This window comes from Pyrgilauda ruficollis, unplaced genomic scaffold, assembly GCF_017590135.1.
Source record: "Pyrgilauda ruficollis isolate IOZ18807 unplaced genomic scaffold, ASM1759013v1 scaffold42, whole genome shotgun sequence".
Taxonomy (NCBI): domain Eukaryota; kingdom Metazoa; phylum Chordata; class Aves; order Passeriformes; family Passeridae; genus Pyrgilauda; species Pyrgilauda ruficollis.
Window position 1 is genome coordinate 2153598 of NW_024525712.1, and position 27808 is coordinate 2181405.

At 38.3% G+C, this 27808-nt stretch overlaps 2 protein-coding genes across 9 annotated transcripts in view; one reads left to right on the forward strand and one right to left on the reverse strand.

Moving 5' to 3' along the window:
• Positions 1 to 6946, forward strand: part of ITGB1BP1 (integrin subunit beta 1 binding protein 1) — an 8694-nt gene extending 1748 nt beyond the window's left edge. For 3 of the 6 annotated variants that reach the window (XM_041477855.1, XM_041477854.1, XM_041477856.1), the window contains exons 3-7: positions 716 to 794; positions 1505 to 1641; positions 2843 to 2935; positions 5725 to 5874; positions 6589 to 6946. In XM_041477855.1, the coding sequence (XP_041333789.1) occupies positions 716 to 794; positions 1505 to 1641; positions 2843 to 2935; positions 5725 to 5874; positions 6589 to 6660 (531 nt within the window). In that variant the 3' untranslated portion in view covers positions 6661 to 6946. Of the gene's footprint in view, positions 1 to 715; positions 795 to 1504; positions 1642 to 2842; positions 2936 to 5724; positions 5875 to 6588 lie in introns of those variants that run through there. The other 3 variants (XM_041477857.1, XM_041477859.1, XM_041477858.1) reach the window with 3 other exon arrangements.
• A 237-nt stretch (positions 6947 to 7183) lies between these two features.
• ASAP2 (ArfGAP with SH3 domain, ankyrin repeat and PH domain 2) overlaps positions 7184 to 27808 on the reverse strand; it is an 85308-nt gene continuing 64683 nt past the window's right edge. For 2 of the 3 annotated variants that reach the window (XM_041477850.1, XM_041477852.1), the window contains 11 exons: positions 27692 to 27777; positions 27389 to 27504; positions 26870 to 26937; positions 25930 to 26043; positions 22136 to 22391; positions 19556 to 19717; positions 18532 to 18700; positions 17120 to 17187; positions 15359 to 15468; positions 11420 to 11542; positions 7184 to 9827 (listed from right to left, as the gene is read on the reverse strand). In XM_041477850.1, the coding sequence (XP_041333784.1) occupies positions 9753 to 9827; positions 11420 to 11542; positions 15359 to 15468; positions 17120 to 17187; positions 18532 to 18700; positions 19556 to 19717; positions 22136 to 22391; positions 25930 to 26043; positions 26870 to 26937; positions 27389 to 27504; positions 27692 to 27777 (1347 nt within the window). In that variant the 3' untranslated portion in view covers positions 7184 to 9752. The remainder of the gene's footprint in view (positions 9828 to 11419; positions 11543 to 15358; positions 15469 to 17119; positions 17188 to 18531; positions 18701 to 19555; positions 19718 to 22135; positions 22392 to 25929; positions 26044 to 26869; positions 26938 to 27388; positions 27505 to 27691; positions 27778 to 27808) is intronic. The other variant, XM_041477851.1, reaches the window with a different exon arrangement.

The window sequence follows — 27808 nt, forward strand, 5'->3', positions numbered from 1 at the left end:
ATTCTGAGATCAATACTCAGTCACTTCCACAGTGAATTGCAGAAACACAAGATTTTCTCGCAGCACACAGAAAGGTTTGAAGGAAAAATTAGTACATTTGTTCTTAAATTTTGTCTTTAAGGACAGTACCTGGTGCTAGGTACCAAGAATGGGTTTATTCTTCAGTACTTTTTGGTTTCTCAGTATCTCTAAAAGTATTCTTAATTTTGAATAACGTGTTTGTTTTGTCTGATTGGTTTTAGAATGATCACTTGAATATTCTGGATTTTCCAAGGTGCTGTTTCTTTTCCCCTGCACTGCAGTGTTATTTTAAGTATTGGTGACAAGCATGTAGTTGTCAATTTCTTCATGTAAAATTGCAGTACCAGAAAAATTTGGACATAACCCTAAGGTTTATGTTTCCTTTTTCCCTGGACATAACCTTAAGGTTCGTTTTATCTTCTTCTGTCATTTCCTCTTTCTTTCAAAATATCTGTGGACTTCTCAATGGTTCCTGATGAACTTTTATCAGTCCAATCTGCTCTGAGGCACAAAGATAACTTCAGGAAAGAAACAGGTGGTACTGTTTTTTCCTCCCCATTTTCCAGTGCTGCTGAAGTAACTAGAGCATAAAGTGTAGGGTTTTTTAAAAAATAAAAGTTGAGGCAGGACATCTAGAAGTGAATTATTAATACATTCTCAGTAACCTTCTGATGATGATGATTTTTTTTCTTAGTCTGTAGATTCCAGTCTTGGGGGACTTTCCAGGTCTAGTACTGTGGCCAGCCTAGATACCGACTCCACAAAAAGTTCAGGTATGTAATCAGAGCTTGAGCAGGTATGGATGGAGCAGGATTAACTTTCTGTCTTTGTATAAAACAGCAGAAAATGGAAAAGCTTAAGATAGGTATTTTTAGTAATACTAAGTGGATCTGTTAGGTAGCCTGGTGACTAATTCAGGCACAGCCCTAGGCTTTTATTATTAATAATTCATCTAGGACTGAGTCACTGTTTTCAAAGTAAAGTGTTTGAGGAAGAACAACTTAGTTGTGCTACCAGTCTGTTACTAGCACAAATCTTGTACAGTTTTTTGGATGGCTGTTTTCTGCTTTTCTAAGTTTACATTTGCACCAAAATAATGGAAATAAGATTTGATTTTAATTGTTTTTAGTCACCAGTGTATCACTGTTGGACAAAACAGTTAATTTGAAACAAATAGACCTCAAAAAGCAGAACCAGCTTTTTTATGTTTTCTGATTCAAGGTTGTTAACTTCAGATTTGAATTGGTATAAACAGTGCTGCTTATAGAAATACCATGTATGCATACAAAACTGTTGCCTTTACCAAGGGTCTGTTATAAATCAACCCAGTAGAGTTCATTAAAGAGGAGTTAATGTACTGTGATAAGTGTTTGATGAGAGTTTTCAAAATTGGGGAGTTATTATGTTAGCCCTGTTAACAGCAATTAGAATAGCATTACAGTTCTGGAAGTCTTCAGAATGGCTTTACTTTACTTTGTTGCAGGACAAAGCAATAGTAATTCTGATACATGTGCAGAATTCAGAGTTAAATATGTTGGTGCCATTGAAAAATTGAAATACAATGAGAGCAAAAGTCTTGAAGGGCCACTGGACTTGATAAATTACATAGATGTTGCACAGGTAAGTGGGCTACAAAAGGCAATACCAACAAAGTCAAAACATCTTAAACTTAGATGTGTTTTTTATTTTTTTTTTTTAATTTATCCTGTGGTTTGACATCTGTAAATGTTAGACTTACTTGAAGAAAGTGGCATACTTAGCTATTAAGCTATGAATCTCAAAAGCCATCACAGTTCTATAATTTTTAGGTCACTGGAGAAGATGCATCCAGAGAACCATTCTGCAGAAGCAGGCTCAGAGCCACGGCCCTTTGCATGAGTCCTTATTGAACAAGTCCCAGCTGAAAGCTGTTACATTGCCTCCAGCACACTTATGATTAGGATTAGAAGGAATATCTCCCCAGATTCCTCAGTATTGTAAAAGTTTTCCCATAGAGGAAGATGTCTAGTTTCTGCAAGTTTTATCACTCATGAACCTGTTACCAAAGAACCTGAATAATATTTGGGTCATCCTTGCCAAACTCTGGTTGATTGTACTTACTTTTGTACTGAAACTGGTTGTTCTCATTAGGTAGTAGGTAGCTGATTATATATTTTTAAAAGCACAGAATGTCTGTTTATCCTGTAGCAACTTGCCATTTCTGAAAATTTGCTAAAACTGTTTTTGCAGCCAAACAGTCAAAGTGCTGCCAGTGGAACATGGATCACCCTGGGCCAGTGCAGCATGATAGGCCAGGCATGATTTTTCAGCCAACGTGATTTGACCAGAGGGCCAGACTCTCCCCTGAGATGACAAATTCCTCTCTGGAACCATGTGATATTTAGAGTAGAATAGAGCAGAATGGAATAGAGTGTTTCTGCTGGAAGGGACCCACAGTGACCAGTCCGAACCGTCTCACCACTTCAGGGCTGACAAACAGTTAAACGTGCTGTAAAAGGCATTGACTAAGTTCCTCTTAAACACTCGACAGGTTTGGGGCATTAACCACCTTTCTAGGAAGCCTGTTCAAGTGTCTGGTCACCCTCTCAGTAAAGAAATGCCTCCTAATGTCCAGTGTCCCCTGAATGTATTTCACATAACCTCAAGTGACTGGGCGAGCGCATGAGCGCTGGGCAGACCCCACGCAGCAGGACCTGAGCAGGGGTTGTGGTGGTGCTGACCCAGTGGATCCAAGTACACATAAATATGTTTTCTGTTATGTATCTTCCTTGTTCATGTTCTTCTGTCTGCACTAAAGGCTTTTGTTTGTTTCCCTCCAAAGCAAGATGGAAAGTTACCTTTTGTTCCAGGTGAAGAGGAGTTTATTATGGGAGTTTCCAAATATGGCATTAAAGTTTCCACATCTGATCAGTATGTAAGTGCTTCACCCAACTTGTCTTTCTGATGAGAGTTGGAAACTGCTTTTATTTACTTCTCTGGTAGATGATCTGTGTGACCAAAATGTCATTTCTGGCTTTAAGCAAAACAAGCTCTCCCAGCAGCACTGCTTCATGTCATATCTCCACAGGCTTTGTTTTCCTGGATTTATGACAAAAAGCTGTTCCTTTTGAGATAGAGCACCAGACAAAAGGCAAGCAAGTCTTTGGTAATACTCTCTGGGCACCATTATTTCGTGGGGGAAAGTGGTGTGACTGTGGTGGCCAAGACCATAGGTTCCTCAGCCCAATTTAGTAAGGCAGTTCCTCTTGGTGTTTCTGTGAAGAGGGAAAAAAAGGATGGGGTTTTTCTAAGAATATTTGAGTTTCCCAGCTCTTTTAAGTTCCCTCCTTGCACTCCTAATCCAGCAATCCAGTTCACTCCAGCAATAAGGCCTCATGATTCCACTTTATTGATCAAGCCTACCTTTTGTTTGCATCATTTCCTTTATGTAGTTTATTTTCCCTTAGTGCACTTCAAGTAGCTTCTTTGCTAAAAATAAAAATCCGGTCTCTTCCCCAGGGCCTTCCAGTTGCCTTTGTGTAGCTTTGTGTTGCAGCCATGTGGTTTCCTTCTGGTTGCCCTCAGAGCCCCAGATACCATAAATACTTGGCCTTAGGAAGCCTTGACCCATCAACAACCCAGCGATGCCTGTTCATGAAAGCCTCAAGTATGAGCACGGAGAATAGCATTGCTTAAAGTTGAATGCTCTGAAGAGAGCCAGAAAGTTTCCTTTGGTCCCTTCAGAAAATAAAACACTTGTTTCTAATGCCTGGGAGGAAGGGTAGTACTTGTTGTTCAGACTTTGAATTCTGTTTTTGCTCTCCTAAATTCTTAATTCTCATTAAAAACATAGGTTACACTATTATTTAAATTCCTTTGTGCGTTGGTAACGATCAAATAGCTAATTTAAGACTTTCATCCATTGCTTTTCTGTCTTCAAGTTGCAAGCACGCACAAGGAGATAAAGCCTTTTGTGATTAAGCTAGCTTGCACTGACAATTTGTTGCATTGCATTGTTCCCCAAATTCTGGCTTTTTGCATCTGCATCACTGTAGGCATTTAATTTGTCCTTCTGTGTGTTAGTTCACCAAATTCTTTTCACAGAGTTCCAAGATACTGAAAAGATGGGAAGAAATTAATTTACAAGGAGACTGTACTCAAAAGAATTCTATCATCCCTCTTTTAGTGATCATTCACAAACACATTAGCACTGTAGCAAGTTCCAAGCAAGCAACCCTGAGAGTTACTAGTAATTTGGTGAACAGTCTTGGCATCTTTCTTACAGAGATGGGGGGGTGGATGCAGTAAGCTCCAGGCAGGCTCCAGCTGCCCTGAGCATGGTGTGATATTGCTGACGGTGAGAGCAATGTGAGCAATGAGCTGAGAGAGCTTCAGGATGGAGATATTTTTCATCAAGGTGACCTTAGGGCTGGGGTGGAGGTCTCTCCCTCCAGGGTTCCAAGGCAGCCAGCAAGCTCACTGCCCATTTTTACAGCTTCTGCATCAAAGTGGGCATTTCTTCAGACCCTTCAGCTGGCAGAGACAGCTGTTTGATGCCTTGAACAGAAACAGAGCTGTCTAGAATTCCTGAGACCCTGGACTCGGTATGACTGGAATAGAGCAGATGAGTATGATCAGAGGGCAGGATGGCTGGAGAAGAAAGGCTTTGTGTAGGGTACAGCTCCAGAGACCTTGTACTGGGTGTCTTCTACCAATCCCTTTCTGGAATGGCCAAAATCAGAAGTGTTGGGACTATGGTGGAAATCCTGCAGCTCTGATGGATTTCTCCCAGATGAGATGTGTGGAAAAGTCAGGACACATCCCGTGGTTTAGGTCACAAACAGCCTGGCTACAGCCACATGGCTACTGCCCCCCAAAGCAACTGACCTTGTCTGTACCCTCTTCTGGGAACAGTTTCTTGTGTGTATCCTCCCCAAGACTGAGACAGGAGAAAAATACTGGGAAAGTAAGAAGTTGTTTTAAGTTACCTCTGTGCCAGAAGGACAGTGTCCCACCTGTCACAGAGGCAGAGTGAGGATTGGTGGGAAGTGGTGTGCACTTTCAGATTATGGACAGGAATGTCACCATAGAATCATAGGAGGGGCTGAGTTGGAAGGGATCTGAAAGATTCTCTAGTTCCACCCCCCTGCCATGGGCAGGGACACCTCCCACCAGACCAGCTTGCTCAAAGGCCCCTCTAACCTGACCTTGAACACTTCCAGGGATTGGGCATCCACAGCTTCTCTGAGCAAGGTGTGCCTCACCACTCCCATAGTAAAGAATTTCCCTTAAATTCATTAACCTACTATAACCTACTCTTTCAGTTTAAAGCCATTCAAATCCCCTTTTTGTCACTACATGCCCCTGTAAAAGTCCTTTTCCTGCTCTCTTGCAGACCCCCTTCAGGTACTGGAAGGTGCCCCAAAGTCTCCCCCAAGAGCTTTCTCTTCTCTGGCTGAACAACTCTCTCAGCTTGTCTTCATAGTTCACATAGGAATGCACTTCTAAAGTAGCAGCAAAAATTAAAGCTAAACTTGTGCTTAGCCACCACTTTTTAAAATCTTGACTAAACTCTCAAGTTAAAAAAAAAAAAAAATACCCAGGAAAACTTTTCTCCTTTAAATAAATCTAAAGTATTCTTTTGTAAGTAAGAATAAAAACATGGAAAACGGAAATATCTGTTGCACTGTTCCAGAGTAACTTTTATTTGCCATGTGCTTTCAGGATGTGTTGCATAGGCATGCCCTCTATTTGATTGTAAGGATGGTGTGCTATGATGATGGTCTGGGAGCAGGAAAAAGTTTACTGGCTTTGAAGACAACAGATGCAGCCTCTGAAGAATGCAGCCTCTGGGTATATCAGTGCAATAGTTTGGTAAGAGTTTATGCTTTCAATATTTAAATTAGGTATTGGAATTCTGATTCCAATAAAGGGAGATTCTAAAATCCAAGGCCCTTGTAAAGGCTTTTTGGCAGAAGGAGGATTGCTTAACTTAAAAAAAAAAAAGAAAAAAAAAAGTGCTGGCTGAAGAGGGGAAAACAGCCCTGCTGCCTACATTGGATCAACTTTGAGGAAAATACCTACATTCCCTAAAATTGCCAGTGACTGTACTCTCCTGAGAAAGCTCTGTCCAGTCTAAAGGGTGCTATGGCAGCACCTATGGACAATCTCCACCTGTATCTCCAAACAAAACAAAAATCTCTTTAAGATGTGAAGCAGGAAGAGATGGAATAACAATTCTGGTAGTAAAGCATGCAACCATATTTGTAAGCAAGTGAGGTAATCCCTTCTTATGAGTAGGAGAATTCATTGTCAGGATGCTCTGATGGCACTGACCCTTGGCTGGCAGTGCTGGGGGAACACAAAAAGTGAGGTTCTGAATGCTGGTGCCGTGCTGTGCTGACAGCCAGCAACTCTGATGTGGTTCAAAAGAGCTCATGTAAGACAGCTCCTACACGTCATTGCAGGCCAGACAGGTGATATCTGGGTCTCACAAAGCAAAATGAAGGACACATTCTGCTTTAAATGAGTTTTGGGAAGTTCACAAGTTCTTCAGAAGGTGTTAACATGTGTGTTTGGGTTTTTTAGGAACAAGCACAAGCCATTTGCAAAGTGTTGTCTACAGCCTTTGATTCAGTTTTAATGTCGGAGAAGTCCTGATTTCCTTCGGCAGCAGTGTGTGTGTGGGAGGCACCGGGGCTCCTCGCGACACCACGGACAGCTTGGAGCCACACACCATCCTGGGAAAGATCTCTGTGCAAAGAAGAGCCACACAGCCTTGCACATGGTACTCTGGCATTCCCCAAACGTGACTTGAAGATTCCATCTTCAGTGTCCAGGACATTACAGAATTTTATATTTAACACAATTTCTTTTTCCTAAATCATGTTTTGTATGTTAATGTCAATATTGCAGAAATGTAAAATAAAACTGACACTTGCTTCTACCTCGTTGTCTGAGAAATAATTTGTTAATACAGACTTTAATTCTGCTTAACCCAGATATTAGAGGTGCTTTACCCCTCGAATCTCAGGTGTGCCATCTACAGTTTTTCTGTTCAATTGAAGTTCGTAAGAAATACATTTTTCCTCAAGTGATACTTGTTTGTATTTGTCATTTTTATACATCAAAAAGAACAATATTGCATAAGCAATACAGGGCAACAGAAGAGAAGCAGAAAAAGTGATTTTAAAAGTAGTTTTATTTTTCCAGACATTTGACTGGTTAACAAGAGTAAAATTTATTAATCATGCTCTAATTATAAATCACTGCATCCAGGACATTGAAAATAAGAGTTGATTTTAGGTTATACAATATATACAGTTGCTCTGCAACTAAACAAAATAAAAACAACTGAATTGAATATTATACATCTCATAGCATTCTAAGCTGCATTTTAAGTGTCACTTGCTCCTTTTTAAACAGTTAACACAGCAACCTAATAGTCTGTCTATTAACAGATTTTTTGAATCAGATTTGAAAAGTTGTATGAAATATGCCAAAATTTTGGACTTAAAATTCTTAATTTCATATTATAAATAGATATCTACAGGCTCTAGAATTTCATTTTTCTCTGCCAGAGGAGAAAACCTTTTCAGAAACTCAGAAAATCAAGGGATAAATTTTGCTTAGCTGCTCTTTATTGGTCCGTGGGATTTTACCTGTCTGCACTGTTAGTGCTATTAAATTGTAGTCGATAAGTTTCCTGGTTTTTAAGTAACCGGTGAACAAAGTTGTGACATTTTACTCTATTCCTCTTCTAGCAGAACTCAAGGGAAATTTGTATCATTTTTTAATGTTACGAATTGTTACATACACTATAAGATTCTGTGTTAAAAATACTGTACATTAGGAGATCTGTGCAAAATAATATGCCCATTTACTCTCTAGACTCTATCAGGGATAGAAACATACAAAATAGTGTTGCAAACTGAACATATCAGTAAGTGAATAAAACTGTAGTGCTAAACTATTACTCTATAGTTTTACTGGGACCTTTGAAAATACAGACTAATTTGCTTCAACTTGCAATAAAAATATCTTGAAACATTCCAGTTTGTTCCCCATTTATACTGCAGCAACAGCATCTAGGAAGTGAAAGTTACACATCTACGTGGCTGTACCCACACGCCCGAGAGGCATCAACCAACGGTACCATTCAGGAAGGGTGATACAGGGTGAGATCAGCGCTGCTCTTCCAGCATTTTCGCAACGTGGTTTTTCTCCAAATAAGCACAGATGGTGGTCGTGGCCTGTTTTCCATTCCTTCCAATATGAAATGGCCAATTTAAGCACCATTTGCCAGAAATTCAAAGCTCTCTTGATAAATCTAGAGATACAATGTTCACATAACGTGATCAAAGCCAATGTGACCTAGATATTGATTTTCTGTATCCTATGCCTCAGTTGTTTCCTGTAGCATAAGCAAAACCTGGTACAATTTCACAATACACAAACATCAAAATGATGTCAGATCTGTATTGGTGTTTTAAATTCCATCAACCAACTGGGAACTATCCATGGCCTAGCTTCTGTTCACAAATCAGCAAAACAAGTTTAACAACAGTGTAGCTACCATATATGTGGGTATTCTATATAAATACAGAGTGAGTTGGCAAACTATCATTGTTTGCAAGGTAGTGGCACACAAATTTCATAAACCAGAACATAACGTAGTGAACTTGTGAGGTGTCAGGTATCTTATTGACCAAGGATAATTACCTACTTGTTCCACCAAATATGTTCCCTCTGTGAACACATTGCTGGATGATTTAAAGAAAATTCAAGAACTTAAAAACAAAGACTTAATGCTATAATGAGACAAGCATAAGAAATGTTCTGCAATCCATCATCATAGTTAAGTACATTTCAGGAAGTGCAGTTTTCAAATCCTTGAGTTAATGTAGTAACTCATTAATATTGCCATAGTTTAGTTTACCAGCAGTAGTCACATTAAATGACCAAAATGGATGTAACATACATAAAGAACATTCAAAAAACAGGTTCTACACACATGCAGCATAGAAAAACAAAACAGTCTCAAGCTCACAAAATTAGAACTAGAAAGTTCAACGACTAACACAGATTTCAGATAACTTTAAGCAAATATCTACATCGATTCTGAAAGAAAGAAGTTTCTCCTGTGGTAAAATGAAGTACTTTTTTGCTTTCACCTGGCCAAAGACACATAATTGAAACAATTTCTTCTGCAACTGTTGGCATCCTTGATGACAGCCACTATGGCAAGCTACTGAGTAAGTTCATTTCAGAACTACACAGCAGCTTGCATGTTTTGGTTCCAACACTTCAAATGGTGTCAAGAACTGGATAAGTTCACTGCCCTGGTAGATGCACACACAATTTCTTTAACTGGGGAAGCAACACTGCACTGTTGTACTGTCATGTTACAAAAGGGAGAATAAAATTACAGTGAATTGATCGATAAGAACATTCATAATGTGATATTCAGACACGTGGATTTTGATTGTTAAAGCTTTTCAGTTCACCGTGAAAAATACAGGAAGAGTTGTTTCTTTTTAAAAGTGTAAACTGCTTATGAGAAGTTTTCACGTAGAAAAAAGTTAAAAAGTCCCCAAACCAGAACAATGGCAATAAAAAAGTAAGCTACAGTACCTAGGACTTGGGCAGTGCTCTGACAAGGCGGCTGCGGATAGGTAGGTGAAATGAAACAGAACAAAACTTATATCTGTGACTGCTGGAAATGAGAAATGTCTCCACTTATCAGTAGCAATCTAGTCAACAATAAAGTGCACAAATGATACAGGGAAAGCTCCTTTCCGACTGGGATCTCCATCAATATGACCAATCTGAAAGAGTCCAGATATTTTTCAAGTTAAATCTCAAAACAACATTTCAGTATCATCAAAATGAATACCAGTGACCTTCCTGCCTGTGGTACAAGCCTCCCACCAAATCTTTTCTGTGGTAGTGCTAGTTTTCTTCTGCCAAAAACTGCGTGCATGTTTTTCAGCTATAGGTTGGGTTTTTGTCAAATGCAAAAGTTTTATCCAGTTCTTTGAATATACAACATCTTACTGCAGTACCACTGCTGCATAATTCCAATGCAATTTGTAATGCCTGGCAGCCCACATTTGGCCTCTGTTGAGTTGCTTCTTTAACCATCACTGTGAGGCAAAAGGATGAATCAAGCTTCAACAGTTTCAGGTTTTACGTTAACTTATTTCTGTTTATACAGCATTATTGTCAATTTAGATGCAATCTAAAGCTCTGTTCTTCAATGGAACAGAGCTTGCTAACAGATTAAGGCAAGTGTTTTCATGCACAAGAATTTTCCAAGATTTTGCTTTAGCCAATAAGACTCTGCAATGCAAAAACTTGAGATGGTTTCCCAGCTCAAACAAACTCAGTCCTAGTCATCTGAAGACTGAGGACAATACAAAGCTCTCCTCTGATGCTGTCCTAGAGTGACTTTAGGATGCTGTATTGTATTTGTATCCCCATCTGTCTGTTTAACCCAGAAATAAGATCAGCACCTTTAAAACTAGATCTGAGAGCTAAGGGAGGCAGAAGGAGAATTGGTGGAATGTCTAAGGAGACTGTATTCAAAACACAGAGATAAGAGCTTCAGCTCTCTCTCTCGGTGTGTGTTGTCTGCAGCACAGGACAAAACTTTCCTTTGCTTTTATTTAGTTTTTAGCTAGCTGAGGCAGACAAGTTCCCTGGACTGTGGCTTTTCTTTTTCTTGGAATTGTTCAGCCCTGCTTTGGATCAAAAACCCAGAAAATCACTGTGAGCCCACCGGGGCCCAGGACGTGGCATTTCCAGCACAGGAGGGACTGATAAGAGACTGAGCGAGCTGAGCTACACACACATCTCTTCAGAACGAGAGGTTCCATTGTTTAATATTATTCATTTTCTCATGTCTGTGAGTACTTTGCTTTCTAAACAAAGTGTTTTTTCCACTTTTCTTGAAGGAGGCTTATCTCCCAAACAGGTGGGGTGAAGGGCCACTGAATTCTGCCCTTTAGGGAACATCCCTTGGGAAGTTCCCTTCCAAGTTTGTCCCAAACCAGGACAGAAACCCACTACATAGCACTTGTAATAGCAGATTCTTACATTGCTGACACTCCGCCAAAAATTTTCTGGATCACAGAGACCATCCCCAGTGTATTGTGAACCCTACTGATCAGATATAGATATCTATACATCTATATCGATATAGATACAGATATAGATATACATTTTTTTTCCCCCTGAGTGAGAAAAGCTAAAAGCTTGTTATAAGTTTGACTTTTGAAATTTCATCTCCGGTTTCCATGAGACGAAACTATTCTTGTTCTTTAGAAACCCAGCAGGGGATCTTCCAAAATGAGTGTCAACCTCGAAGATTTAATTTATTTCTTTCAAAGTGTGTTGACAGAAAATGCAAAATACTCACCCACCACTCCTGATCTTCTTCACCATCAACTACAATAATATCTCCCTCTGCAAAAGTCAGCTCATCTGGGTTATCTGCTACACAGTTGTAAATTGCTTTTACTCTCTTGGGTTTAGTTTTTGACTGAAATGAAAAAAAACCCCTGAGGGTAAATAATACGGCACAGAAGAGACAAAGTAGACAACTTGGAGTTTTTAAAGAAAACTTTTCTTTTAAAAGAAAGTTTCAGAACTGCTTCCAGCTGCTGTTTTTCACAGGTTAGAGTTCAGCTATATCTTTTATGCTGGGTGCTCATGCTTCAGGCTGAATCTGGCACCATCCAAAGCTTTTTGGAACCACTGTGCCAATAAATAATAGGCCATGTTTTGGGTGAGCCAAATTCTCCATTTTGGCTCACCCAAACCTACAGAGGGCTCACCCTCTGTCTTCAGAGCTCTACATCACTGCAGTGAGCATGATTTTGTTCAGGAGATGGGGTGATTAAATTCTGTGCAAATGTAACAGCAGCAGCATTATCAGAGTGAGGCCTGAGCCATGTGCCAATATTCTCCTTCTTAATTTGCTAAACCCATTTCAGTGGTGCAAGAGCCCAGCAAAATATCCTCTGCCTCCCAGCAGTGCTCTGAGGACCGCCAGCCACTGGAGTCTTTTGGCAGCTCTTTCAAAGGTAAAGTTTAGTAAGGAGTTGCAATATTCCAGTATGGCAGTGGGACTCAGTCCTAGCTATGTTCTGTGCAAAGTGATACCAAAATTGTTTCAGACTGGTTTTCCTCACCTCACACCTTTTCCAGTGCAAACCAGTCTGCTGCTGCATTTCTTTTCAGCCTCCTCATTCTCTGCTGCAGACCAACAATAATGCTGCCTACACAGCATTTCCATGCAAAACAACCCAACAAGTGAAGTGGCTCAAGAGCTGGAGGCAGAGTGTAAAGCTTTCTACCATGAGTCCACCCTTTTCCCAGCCATAGGGAACAAAAATCTCTCCTTTCTACCCTCAAGTGACAGAGCAGAGGTGTAAGTGCCATTTAGGTCTGAGATGGCTGTTAATGCAGTGGCTGTTTGGGACAGAAGTTCCACATGGCATAAGAAAAAGATGGCCTCATCACCATACTGGAGTTCCTCCAGTGCCTGGTCCCAGACTCTAGTTAGGTCAGCCATGGAGCAGACAGCTTGAAAAGGAACAAGAGACCCCGTTTACAACTCTCATTTTCTCCATTAGCAAAATGCTCTGCTGAGGACAGAGCTACCCAATGGTCTCTTACTGTGCCATTGTGCTAGAGCTGAGCACAATGCAGAGAAAAGAGGGAATGTGGATGGGGAAGGATGGAGGCAGCATGATTGTTATGCTCCTCTAGAAGCATTCATTTGCATTCTAGTATAAATTCTATATCAATTCTAATATAAATAAAGCTGTGGCCCGCCCAGGGCAGGCACACCCTGAGGCCCTCTCATCCTTGTGAGCTGCCAGCCTGGCACTGCAGCACAGCAATTTTTCCAGACGCTCCCTCTTAGACATGACAGTCTGAACCACAACCACCTTTTAGGTCAAAAGGGAAAAGCTTCACATCAGTACAACAGTGATGTAATTACTAACTTCAAAGTGCAGTAATTACAGGTATTTCTTGTTCTTTAGAAGGCAAGGAAATTAAAATAGATCTCATTCCCAGAGGAATAAAGTCTTCTAGGGAAATTTCCCATGTATCTACAAAATGGTTCCATAAATCTAAATATCACAATGAGGAAAAAAAAGAAATCAAAAGGTGAATCAGGAATTCCACCTCATAAACAGGCTATTGGGTAAATGCACTGTGTAGGAGATAAGCCACTGGCTAAATGTGCATGTACAACTAGACCTGTCTTTTCTTTATTCAAGGAGCATTCTGCATTCATTTTCTAAACTTGGGGCTGACCTCTGGATTCCCTGGCAGGGTAAAGACATAGCAAAAAAGCCAGGAGTATAAGGCTAAATGGAGCAATTTAGCCAAAGAACTTTAGCTAGACTGATCTAGGTAAAGCTCTTTAGCTGAGGGGCCCTTGACTAAATCTCAGCTAAGATGCTTTAGCTAGATTAATTTAGCTAAAGCGTCTTAACTAGCACACACTCCTGAGCCAGGTTTTCCCTTACTTCTCTGTCCTATGACAGAAGAAAATCACCCAGATGATTTGCTCAGTGACAGAATTCACCTTAATGAAGACCTAGAGACAGCTGGAGAGTCAGATATGTTCTTCATATTATGTGCAATTAATATTAAACATTGAAGACGCTGACCCCAAAACTATCCAGCACAGCCCATTCCTTCATAGCTAAATCAATTTGTCCTATCTAAAAAAAAAAATAAATTTATACTTCAATTATACAGAAAGTCAGGTGTCAGGTTAGGAGTTTCAGATGTGCTGGAAGGATGTAAGCAGTACTTAACACTTGAATCCCAGCACATACAACAGAAATTAAGATCAGAATCCAGTAGCTTCACAAAGTTAATATGACAACATGCAATTTACACTACTTAGACCATTTAGTTTTTTGTGGCCTAAAAAATGAAGGTTATTTTAATGCAAGACGGACAGTAACTTGGTTGAACAAGAGTGGAGGAGGCAAGAAACCAGAAAATTTTATACTCCCAACTAATGCAAGATGATGTCTCTGAGGCTTCTCATCATTATCAAATGAGAAACAGGTAACAGGGGCCTTGTGTGCTCAAGACCAATGGCAAGGCTATGCACAGAAACACACCAAGCTCTGTCCTGGAGAGCTGCTATTTCAGTGGACATGGTTAAGGAAAAATGGTTGAAGGGAGAAAGACAGGGGGCTGAAGGAAGCAGGTGTTTCCATTACAAGCATTAACAAGACCATTGCAGAGCCCAGAACAGCACATCTCCTACCTCTCTACTTATTATTTACTACTGAACCACACTCCTGAACAGAATGTGTGAAACAGCCCATACCCAGTCACACACAGCATCTGGGAAATGTACGGGCTCTACATATTGTGATTTGCTTCCTGCAGAGATATACTGTCATGATCAAGGATATGGATCTTTTACATCTATCACACAAGAAAGCAACAGAAAATTGAAGCAAGGACCAAAGACCAAGTTAACTACACATAATGTACAGCTCCTCTGACATCTGGAAACACATGCCTTTACCTACACTAGTATAAGATTACAGGTACTGACACTAATATGTGTTACATTCATGGTCCTAGATTAAAAATAAGTAAAGAGTATAAAAAGGCCACACAATCAGATCAAGAGTCCATCTAAATCCAGTATGTCTTTTCCAATAGTCACTGTAAGGCTGGGGGAGGGTGGAGAAGAAAAATATAGAATTAACCACCTTCTGCTGGGGATATGCTTACCAAGAGATTTCTCTCCTGTCACCAAGTGAATGCTGAGAACTGACAGCACAAAGAAAGAGTTTCTTTTGTTTTGAGTTTGACTCCTGCTAGTCTTGTTTGAAGTCATTTCACCTACCTACATGAACAACTGTCAGTATATCTGTGTCCATTACAAAATCATAGGAGTTCCCTTATAACTTACTTCACTGAAGACTGAAAATGAAGCCATGTTAGAAGTGCCTAACCAAGTTCACCTACAAGTCACTAACTCAGAAAGCTTATCTATCTCCAGTAAGTCCAACCCTAATTCTGTGGATTGCGTTGGTCACATCTGGACATGAACAAAGAATCCAACTGGTTTGGTTTGCTTTTTTAAACTTAAAATCACATACATATCCTATCATAGGAAATGCAAGGAAGAAAAGTTTTCATAACTATTTAGTACAAGTCACACACAAGACACTTAAACACAGGATACAGGCCTTACATGTTTCATGGCTCTCATGCTTTTACCATGGCAGGACACACTATCATATCTACAATGTGTTTGATAGAATGCAGAAGATGAATAAAATCAAACGCCACATTTTGTACTTACTATTTGTGATTTCCTTGGCATTGGTGCTGGTGGCTGGATTTGTGCCAAAGTATTTGCTGCAGAACCAGTCTGTGTTCCTGGAATTTCACATACAGAAGATGACTCTCCTGCTAAAGTAAATAAATCAAGTAAATATTAGGCATGCTTTCAAAAAAAAGTAAGAGTGATGGTATAAATTGAAACCAAACCAATTATTCTTAAAAGCATATAAATAATTTTCTACCCCATGAGTATTTAATTTTTACTGGTTCTTTCTAAATAATGGAACAGAATTCTATCCTTTTCCTTACTAAAAAAGCCACTTTTCCCAAAGACAACTACCTAAGACATTAAGCAGTGCAGATATGATAAGAGAGATAAAACAGATGAGGGCAGAACCAAATATCCCATTCCCCCTTTCCATCACTACAGACTGTATGCTGGTAGAACCTTTCTTTCCTAGTAAAGACCATCATTATCAGGGTGCTGTATCCTTCACAGGAGACTCCTGACACAGATGGCAGATAGCCATTAGCAAATTCCTCTGGGATATGTCAAGAGAAAATGAAAAAGAATCACAGTATATAACAAATGAATACAAAATATATAGTAGAAGGGCAAACAAGGTAGGAGAAATTCCACTACAACCACTACAGAATCTGCACAAAGTTCATTGTAGAGATTTTATGGAGATTACATTATTGTCACGTCCCAAAGAAGTAGTTATTTCTAACAGGAAAAACCACAAAATGAATAATGAACTCTGAATAATCTACTGTTTATGAACATGAAAAGAGCAATATCAATTTGCAATATAATTAAAAGTGATACTATATAAGCTCTGGATTTTCAAGCCAGAAACACATTTTTCTATTCTAAAATGTGTATCTGACACCTTGTTTATGACATATGCAAACAACAGTGCAAACAAAAATTTTCAAAATGCTTCCTTCGTTTGAGTGGGTTTTAAGGTGAGGTTAGGAAAGCTAAAGCCTAGCTGAAATTGAATCTGACAAGGAATATCAAAGATAACAAGAAGGGCTTCTATAAATCCATAGGAACAAAAGGATAATTAGAGAATATGTGGACCCATTGTTGAACAAGATGAGATTCTGGTTACAAACTACATGGAAAAGGCTGAGCTACTGAATGCCTTCTTGGCCTTAGCCTGTACTAGCACGACAGGTCTTCAGGAAATCTGGTCCAGACATCAGGGGAGAATCTGGAGCAATGAAGTACAAAATCCTGCACCTGGGAATGAACAGGCCACACACCAATATATGTTGGTGGCCACCTGGCTGAAAAGCAGGACCAGAGGCAGTGAACACAAACTGAAACACAGGAGCCTCTGTCTGAACATCAGGAAACACTTTGTCACTGTGAGGTGACACAGCAATGGCACAGGTTGCCCAGAGAGGTTGTAGAGTCTCCATCCTCTGGGCACAGTCCTGGATGATCCACTCTTGCTGTCCCTTCTTGAGGGAAGGGTTAGACTAAATAACCTGTAGAGGTCCCTCCCAACATCAACCATTCTGTGATTATGTTCATTACATGGTCCCATTATTGACTTTATTTGGCCCAGAGCTCTGCTCATGCTAAAGAACTTGAGGCATCAGGGCCTACACAATCACAAAGAGAAAGAAGAACAATGTTGGCACTGATTATATTTAAATTTGTAAGGTAAATGAACACATCAAACAAAACCTCAACAAACCCACATTCTCCTTTTGATTGATTATGACAGCTTAACTATAATAAAAGAAATCTCTAAACCACAATTACCAGGTTGTTGTAGAGACCCAAGTCCTCTGGTCTGCCCTTTGTTAGTTAAGCCAGATGACTTCTCAGTCCTGTGCAGAAAGTGAGAAATTGGTCCATTTCAGAAACAAACAAGAACTCAAAAAGCAACAATACAGAATACTTTCCCAATTATAAAAGCCTTGGCATGTTTTCAGTAAAATCTGGTGACAGTTATTTTGTTTTTTAAAGTACTACTTTTCTTCTGTATTTTTGATTAAGTGAATTGAAAGTTGCACCTAATTTTAAAAAAGTAAGGCAGAAAAATAATACAGGTTTGATTATTGCAATTCACGTCTTTTCCTGAGATTTGAACTTCCTTTCACTGTTATTTTATTTTATTCTTAAAATTATGCATCCATATTAGTCTGTACATTATAGAAAGCTTCAACAATTTGTGTCTACCTTTTAGGTACTATGGTACCTGTAAAAAAAAGGGCTAGAAAGGAGCTTAAGGGTCAAGGTTTCTTTCATCTTTCAGTCCCAATTTGCAAATGAAACCTTATTTCTTCCAAAATTTGCTCAATGGTCCTATTTTCTAGACTTCTCATTACCTTTTGATCTCCCCTGGTTCCCACCTCAGTATTTCATTTTACTTCAATGCCCCAAACTGAATACAGCAGTCCTGCTGAGGCATCACTGATGTTGAGACAATCAAGATAATTAATTCCTATTGTTTGCAAGCTAAGTTAAAACTATACTCTTTAACTCTTCCACAACAGCACTAGGTTGTCTGCCTTAGAATGTCCTTACAGATCCTTCTTCTAAGGACTTTTGCTTACTCATACTCTGCTGTTCTCCATGCTTAATCCCTGTAGTTGATTTTAATTATCAAGGTTGCTTACTGAATGACACCCTTCTTTTCCCTCGACTACTCCTTCAGTTTCTCAAGGATGCTTTGGATATGATCCTGTTTTCCAGCGCATATGTCCTTCCTAACTTATTTTTCTGCAAATTTAGAAGTTTTTTTTTCTTTTCCAGGTCTCTCTACTTCTGCCACAAATGGAAAGATTCAATGGAACAGAACTTATGTAAAGCACGTGAACAGTAACAAAAATGATCAGACATTAGATCCCATTATCTCCTATTTGCTACTAGATGAGAATAAGGAATTGATTATTTTTAATGGTTTTTTATCTCCATCACAGCTAGGCATTCTGGAGATATTTTGCAAGTCATATAACCTTAAATCACTAGGCTGTGGTGTTTTTAATGTAGTAATCCTTGATTGCTGCAGTAATCATTTATGTCCTTAGCATCTGCCTTCTGTTCATTCCCAAACTCTAGAACACATCATTGGCAAAAGCATGCATGCTTTACTGATGATTGCATGTTATAGATATATTGAGTTACTAAAAATGATGAAGTATATTAAAGACTAAAATGACACCAGTTACCCAGGAATAGGCTTTCTCTGAGAGATTCTGCTAGGAGGTTGTGGGGGCAGTGGTGGTGGGGTTGGCTTGTTTTGTGGAGGAGCTGGCTGCTGTTTCGATTGCTGGTTCAGAGCTTCGATAATGCTGGCTGTCTTTGCCACGGGAGGTGGTGGTGCTGGAGAAAGTACATCTATACAGGAAAGTTAGACAGAAACATGGAATTAAATTTCTATTTACCATTTCATTTCTTGGGTTCTCATTACAGGCTCCCCTGTTACAGGACTTATGTAAGAAAAATGCTTTACTACATGTAATGGAGGGAGGACCTCTGGAAAATGGTTTACCTTTTGTTTCACGTAGTCGAATTGGAGACCTCACAAGCACTTTAATTTATTCAAGCATTAAAGTGCAAGCAAAGAAAATTGTTATTGAAGTCAGTCATGTTCTTGAAAACAGTAGATCACAATATATTTTTTAAAGTGCTGATATTATTTGTTCAGTCAATGCCTTCAGTCTGTGTTTTATGGAAAAGTAACCAAGCAAGTAATATCTGGCAAATTTTATTTAGAGGAACATCTTTTCTTAAAATCTTGTTGTGATTCACAACTAACAGCAGACTAGGTTTAGCAAGTAATTAAAATTGCTATTGAATACTTAAAATCACCGCAACAGCAGCTGGCAATGAATTAAAACATCCTTTTGCATTCCAGTGGTCTGCAAGAATCAAGCACAATGTGGAGAGACAGCCCCAGGCTGACATGTAACACTCACCTTTACAACCAGTAAGAAATGCAGCACTAAAACTATATAGATAAATATATATATAAAATTATGAACCCTTTAGCTGTATGGTGTTTCTTGCTGACCCTGCACTACACCATACAGTCCTCACTGGAGCATCAGAAAAGACAGTTTGTTACTGGATGGGAACGATAGGCCAAAGCTACAGTCACCAAAAGAGGAAGTATGAGTTGTGGAAATGGAAAAATAAGCCAACTGTGATTAGATACAGTAGAAGGGAAAACAGGGGAAAGTGGAAACATACTTGTAGATGTTACACGCAATGGCGGCACAGGGGGATGAATAGCTGGTGGATCTGATGAAGACCTCTGCCTGCTTATACTTTCCACTCCTAAAGAATTTGTCTTCCACATTGCATTAGATGAAGAAATTGTCTGAATACCACTGCCAAGAACTGAAGGCTGAACTAAAAAGAGAGGAAAATACTGCATTATTATTATTGCTTACCCTAAGCACAAAGTGTTAATATTCACACCCGTGCTTTCAGAAATGGTGTGGCTAGACCACTATATTTAGCAACACTACATTCATCAACTACAGTCACTGCATCCTGATGGAATGCCAGAGCAGAAATCAGTCTGGTGTTAAAAATTACAAAGCAAGACTTCACCCAGAAACTTCTAACACTTTACCTAAACAAAATCTGTCTCCAGTCATTACTTTAAAATACGTCAGTACTTGAAAAAGCAGATTTCTCAGTAAGAAGGCAGAAAGCATGTCTTGCCACCTTCTTTAATCCCTGACTGATAACTGTAATTTTCTCAGGTACTGCAAGAAAAGGACCTCCCTCTTCCACGAGCATGAGCACACATTGCTACCTCAAAGTGAAACATCAGTTTTGACTTAGAAACAAAATAAAACTGTAAACCTGAATTTCACTCAAGCAAGAAACTATAATAACTAGTTGTGAAACAGTCAAAAAGTACTTCTTCAGAGCCTCTTAAATGACTTCTTCTGAAGAGCTGCCTCCTCTTTTCATAAAAACACACTACAGGTTTTATTATAAAGCCAGTATTTTGCACACATTATGCAATTTCTCCCTACTGAGCACATGAGTATCATATTAAGAAAAGATGAAACAGAGTAAGGTATGAACAAGTATTAGGTTGCAGGGAAAAGCATAAAAGGTTCAGAAGACTTGGAAAACAGCCTAAAGCTATGAGGATAAAGGAGCAATAATACACCATAAGCGTAACATTAACAACATCAGCAATTGACAAGAAGCTATGGTCAATGATACTATTATAGCTTTTAACTAAGTATATAAATTAATAGGCTAATACATTGCTAGAGTAAAGAATATGAACTAATAATCGAAGGCAGGAAGTATGTCTTCATGGCATGAGTTCTATTACACTGATGCCAAGAAGTCTGGGGTTGGGAATGAAATTAAAATGACACTTCTTGAAATGTGTCATTTAATCAAGGGCAAACTGTGGGGTATGATTTGCCATGATTAAAATAATGTCAAAGGATGACACAGTCCTTTTAACTACTCAATTGTATTACTAATTCAGAGATAGAATCTAACAGTTCAACAAACCAGGCAAGCTCCTGGTATCAATTTTCCTGTTTGGTGGGGAGGACATTACTTTCCATCAAGTAAAATATGTTGTTTAGATATTAAGCTTAGAGTTCATGTGAAATGTTAAAGCAATCCCACCTTGGTTAAGTTTTACACACGACCAAACTTCCCCCAGTCCCATGCTACCCTTTCCAAGTAACCCAAAACCACACTTTGCTGTTCTCAGTTTTTCTGCCCCTTTTATGCAGCCATTCCATAACTGACTTTTCATATTACACAGAAGACCAGGTTGCCATCTCAGGCACAATCACTGGTGTGTGGAGTCCTGCATTCTGACCTCTGCACAGTGCTCCCAAAGGCAGAAGCCACCCATGTGTGCCCAGAACATTTCCTGATCATATCTTCTCTTACGGAGTCTGAACACAGCACCATAAAAAAACATGTGTTTAATAGTAACTTTTCTTGAATTGAATACATAAATTTAGCCTCCATGAAAGATGGTGGATAATAAAGGTATTAAAACAATGAAACACATTGAATATGACCTGTACTAAGAGGACCTATACAGATTTTTCTATGTTTCTTTACTGTGATGCAAACAGATTACATATAAAGATAAGAATGAAGTTCACGCACCAGCTTTAATGGTAGATTTTGCAAGCACACAACCCTCTGAATCAGGATGAGACAAATACTTTTACACTGTTGTAATGATTTAGGGACAACCAGTAATTGGCAGCTGTATATTCAGCCAGCTATTAGGTCACTAAAATCATCCAGTTCTCCACATCATGACACTTATACACTTTTATTTCAACAACCCTGAAGCATGTATTTAAGAGAAACATTTGCAAGGTTAAAATCTCATGTTCTGCATACGCTCACCATTCTCTGAGGTCTTTAACAAATTTTTACAGCACATAAATGCTATCGAAATTTTATCTTTACAGTGAACTCTGACAATGATGTCTTCAAGAAACAGAAGTATGAAAAGATTGAATATAACAAAAAAAAATTGATGAACTACATTGACTGCAGCCATCCTTTTAATAAATGGTTTAACTCTGGTGAGGTTATCTGGCTATTGTTTTCCCAAACACTATTATATGCTGTCTTGCAGATATACCAAAAATCAAACTCAGAACACGTCATGTAGACTCACTTCAAGGATTTAAAATGAGGCCATCAATAACTGTTCCAATACTTACCTGTGCTAAATAACTGTAAGAGAAAACCTAAAAATTATTAAAAGAAAAAAAAGATCTTATTCTTCTAATATACAATTATATTTTCTAGTACCTTTGCCAATATTCCTTGGAGGTAGAGGAGGTGCACTACTTGTAACAGGTACTGCAGGCTGAATGGGAGGTGGACTGCCACTGAGTATTGCTCCATACGTTTCATTCTGTAATATGCTTGGCATAAATCCTCTTTGCTTGTCCTTAGCAATGTTTGCTGCATCTCTTGCCAAGGATGCTACATTAGGCTGAAGTTGGTTTGATCCAAGCTGGTAGAAGCTGACAGGCCTGTCCTCTCTTCGGTTGGGACTGGGTTGCTTTAACACAATAAAAAAGTACTCATTGATACCACATTAATTGTACTCAATTTATTTATTAGTTGACAGAAAGTTGTTCATTTCTAGAAAGAAAAAATGGCTTCTAAAATGCATTTTTGTTGCTTTTAATACATAACCTACACCCTACGTTCTGCCCTCTTCAAGACAAAGTAACTGTGCACCCTAACAATGCACCCTAACAATAACAAAAGATTTAAGGTGAATGGCACTTCAAAACTATTAATATATACTCATTTCTTCTGTAGTACGCTGCTACAAGATAATACTGTATCCCTATATATACAAGACTATACTTCTGTAGATAACCAGTATAATTTTCAGACTGGATCAAGTTTCCCTGCATCAAAATACCCAGCAGTATTTTCAAAACTAAATAAACAACTGTAGGTCCTAAACCTCATCTGAAGTTCTGCAGAGCTAAGTCCCAAATGGATAATCATGACCTCAAAACCCAGACAAGATTTTATCTAAGTATTCTACCTGCAGCTCAGCCTACAACAAATGAGTGGCCAAGACTTCTCTTAAACTCTTTTTAGCTCACTGGTATTACTGGATAAGTTTGGGAGATTACTTCAACTGGCAGCTGGGATGGAACATTGCTCATCCCACACACATTATCAAATTGTATCTGATTACCTGGTTTTGAGATTTATAGCAAGTACCTGCACTTAGCATTATTCTTCCTCCTTCAACAGCAAGCATAGTCATTACTATTATCAAGTTATAATTAAAATAGCTGGAGTTACAAATTCATGTGGGTAGTACAGCAATGGGCTTTAACAATCCACAGCCCAGAGAGCATAAATATACCTTCAGAAATAGTGCTAGATAAACATGCCATACTGACATATTGTCTGTATGAAATTAAAGCAACAATCTATAGTAATAGCATTTAGGCAGAATAAAGATTTACATCAACAGTATCACTAACAAGCAATATTTTCCTCTGAATACTTTCAATGATTACTTCTGGATTCATCATGTAGGGCCTTTAGATGTTATAGCACAGCATTATAGCTCCAAGATTTATCAGAATTATGTACATGATAGTCCCTACCCTTGCTTTGGCTTAGCAGCCTCACTTCTTATTGGCTGACACTCTCCATTCCCTGACCTCTCTACTGTCCTAGTTCTGGGACTTGTTTCAGCCCACACCTTCTTCTGCTTTCTAAACCACCAGAAATTCTTTTTTGTGTTTATGATTCAGCTTTTCACTGGCTCACCAAACTGAAGAAGTTCAGTACAGGGACAAATGTGTGACAGAGTGGAGGCAAAAGCTGAGGCAGCCACGGTGTACAACAACAGCAGAAACCAGTTGAATTATCTTAACATTCTTTTAGGTTAGACTCTCTGTTATATGAAATATTCTGAAATATTCTTACATGAAATATATAAAGAATTTAAACTTCAGACATAACCTTTTCTGACATAGATTACAAAATCTATTCAATTGCCTTACCAGCAAGACACATCCAATAGCTTGGCATTTTAAAACACAATTCTGATGTGATCCTAAGCAACAGCAGTACTCACTCGTGCGAACAACACTGTGACTCTGTGATTAATAGTCTTTAATCTCCTTTCAAAAGTCCCTGCAGTATAAACCTACTAATAGTGGGCAGTGAAATAGGAGCTTCATCACTTTAGCCACACTGCTGAGTAGCAGATACCTTCCTATATGAGATGGAGCTCAGGGACTAGTCAAAAAAACCCCTATTCAACTGCAGAAGGCAACTGGCAACAATGAAGAAAGTGAAGGACAAAACAGATCAAAAAACAAATTTAGATCATGCCAGAAAGGGATTTGTATTTGTAAATAACCAAAAACTTTTATAGCTGGGAAACAAGAGACCTCTAAAGGTTTCAATCAAAGTTTTATCAAAATTATCATCATTACTATTGTGATTATCTGGAGGGTGATAAAATATATAGGAATACATAAATATGGGGATAGCGTATGCTCATGCAGAAGAACTGGATCTAGCAGCTCACAGATTTCATATTCTTCCACAGATACCAAAATTTTAAGGAAAAATCTTAAGAGTCTCAAAAAGCAGAAATTGTGCTTTGAAAGGAATGGCCAGTGACACCTTCTATTGCTAATTAGTTCAAATCAAGCACCAGAGGTAACAGCTATCTTGGACTAGAGAGGACATAGGGAGACAGTCCTATGCATTCACAGTATTATAAAAATGGTAATTTTGCAACAGAGGAATTCCTGATGTCAAAATTACTCTCCAAAACATTTAAGCCAATTTAATGGTCTGATGAACAAACTGTCAGGTTTTAATCTTTCTGAAAACAAAGAAAAATCCCATACACAAGACTTGGTTTTATGTTATTAATTTAATGTTAGCAATTCATGCCCTCGTTGAGACGGGGGATTTTGCAAGAGAAGTATTAAAATGCTAAAGCTTGTAGAAAGAAAAAGTCAAATTTCATTATTCAGAGGAGAAAGGGGTTTTGTTAGCTACTTTCAAAAAACATTGTGCTAACATCTGAGGATTAATATAAAGCTTATTATGTATTCCTTGTACTTTATAAGGAAATCAGAAAAGGCATAAGCAAAAATAACATCACACCACACACAAAGAACAAAAACCTGTTCAATACTTATATGGAATACTTCAAATTATGAAAGTTTCAGGATGTTATTAGTATTTTGGAGCCTATACATAATTTCAAATTACTTGTCCCCGGCAAAGTCATGCCATTTTTAGGTGTCAAAACACAGTAGTTTTTTACCTGTCTGTGTGTTTAGGTGCATAAATACTTTTTCAAGTTGGGCCCTAAACTGGGAAATTAAATTTTGAAAATGCAATGAAGTTTGTGTGCTATTGAAATGGTTTGTAATATGGCCACCTGGACATGGTCCTGGGCAACAGGCTCCAGGTGATCCTGGTGTAGCAGGGAGGTTAGACTTCCAGCCCCAACCATTCTGTGATTCTGGACCTAAAAGTACCACAACTCCACTCGACATTTCAGGTATGAAAAACATGGAAATGAAAAAAATATTTTATATGTGAAGATTCAGAATTAAGACCCTACCCTGCTGTTAATGGATGCAGCTTATTTAATGCACAGGTTCACCTGAAGACAAAACAATGCATAAACTCTTCTAAAGTTAGAGCCATTGACTGGAGGTATTTCACAAACATGAGGAGATAGTCTGAGGTGCCTTCCATTGAAAAGGCAATTTTCCCAGTTCATGTTAGATCTGCTTCACAATCAGCGGATCTAAATATTCCTGATATTTTGAAGCTAACGATTGACTTGATTGAAAAGAATATATAAGACATGGCTAGTTACAATTTGGCACCATATGATCATGTTTTAAGAGGAAAAAGAAGACTAACTATAATTTCAGAAAAAAAAAAAAATCTAAGCTACTGCATTTTACTACAAAAATTTATTTCACAGTGTCTTCATACCTATAGTAAAAAGCAAAGTTATTGAAATAATTATGAACATCACACTTACACATACATGTGTACAAAAAAATAATATTGATACAAACCTGTAGCTTTTCATCCACATCATCATCACTTTCATCCAGATCTTCATGAAGTAACCGCCATTCATATTCTACATGAACATGAGAATTAAATCTTCCAGACAGTGCTTGAGTAAGCTAAGGAAAAAAAAATATGATTGTTGACACTTATGTTATGGGCAGTACTTATTTTAAAACAACATATTTAACAGCAAACAAAGTCCACAAATAGGAAGAATCTTGATTTCAGCAATCTGGAAAGTTACTGCACTGAAGTAAATTTAAATTAAGCTGTGTTACCAAATACAACACAAATAAATCAAAAGTAACTAGACATTTCATTAACCATTGTAGATCCATTCTCCATTTTTTGATAAGAAACACCACATTGTATTTGCTTTGATTTAGAAGTTGCAATTCAAAGAAATTAACTGCAATGGCAGTTTCCTTGAATCCAAGTGACTTACTAAGAAGCCTTGATCCCCCCAATATGATGAAGCATCCACAACTTCTCTGGGCAACAACATAATGGCCTTCATCCATGGCCTTCACTCATAAAAAGCACTTTAGTAATTAGATTTCAAGGAGGTGTCAGACACTTAGATTCATAGAATCATTTAGGTTGGGAAAGACTTAAAATCACGAAGTCCAACCATGAATCCAGAACCACCACATCCACCACTAAACCATAGTCCTAAGTGCCACATCTACACCATTTCTGAATACCTTCAGGAAAGGTGACTCAACCACTTCCTTACATCTGAAGAAAAATATTGTTTTCTCCTTAAAAGCATATAACTTTATGTAAGCATATGACAATTTTTGAAGATATAAGACTACTTTTGAGGATATAACTATTTCTACTACACCCCTATTGCATCTGGAATATATTTACTGAATATTCAGCAGTAAACTGTTAAATGATCAGACATGAAATGCACACACAGAATGACACGATACTCACCAACTCTTCACAGTGAGTATGTTTTAAACGTTTAGCTATATCAAGTGGTGTCTCTCCTGCTTCATTTGCTATATTACAGCAAAAAAAGAAATGTATGATGAGAAATGTCACTATTAACATGTCCGTTACTAAAGACAAACTTGCATAGTTAAGTATTAGAGCAACATTCTCGAAAACACATCTCTTTCTTTTATAGGTAGGTCCAACTCACATCAACCCTCTGAACACAACAAGCAGTAGCAATTCAACATGCCATACATGCATATGAATGATAGCCATGAAATGGCAGTATATAACTTCACAACAAAACAGCAATTAAAAATCTAAACCTGTTTAAAAACTAAGTGTAATATATGTCAATTTAAAACTTGCAATAACCAGTGAATACTGATTCTCTAATAATGAAGATTTACAGAATTATGATAAACAATGGAGGAGAAAATGCACTTATTCCAACTTCAATGTTTCTTATCTGAAGCAATGACAAATAGGAAATTGAAGTACACATTACCCTTTTACCTATTTCAATAGAAGCCTTCCCTCTCAGCAGCAGTTTGAGGCACTCAACGTTGTCTGTTAGACAGCAATAATGCAGGGCGGTGCTACCTTTACAGGTTTGTTTATCTAGATTGCCACTTTTGGAGTACAAGAAAGAAGAAAGGTAGTTAAACATAAGTTTCCTACTCTATATTATTAAGCCACTCTCAGTAGAAGATTTTCAAATAATAAAATTACATTTGCAAATGCAGCTTTATTATTTTAGTATTGTATTTATATTACTTTACATAAAAGCAATGTCAGTATTTAGCTTTCCATAGTTACCTGTTCTGCACTAAAAAGTCAACTATATGAAGGGATGTTCGATCAACTGATCTAACAGCAAGGTGCAGTGCTGTTTCATCTTGCTCCTAAGAATAAAATGAAAAAAGATATTTGTTT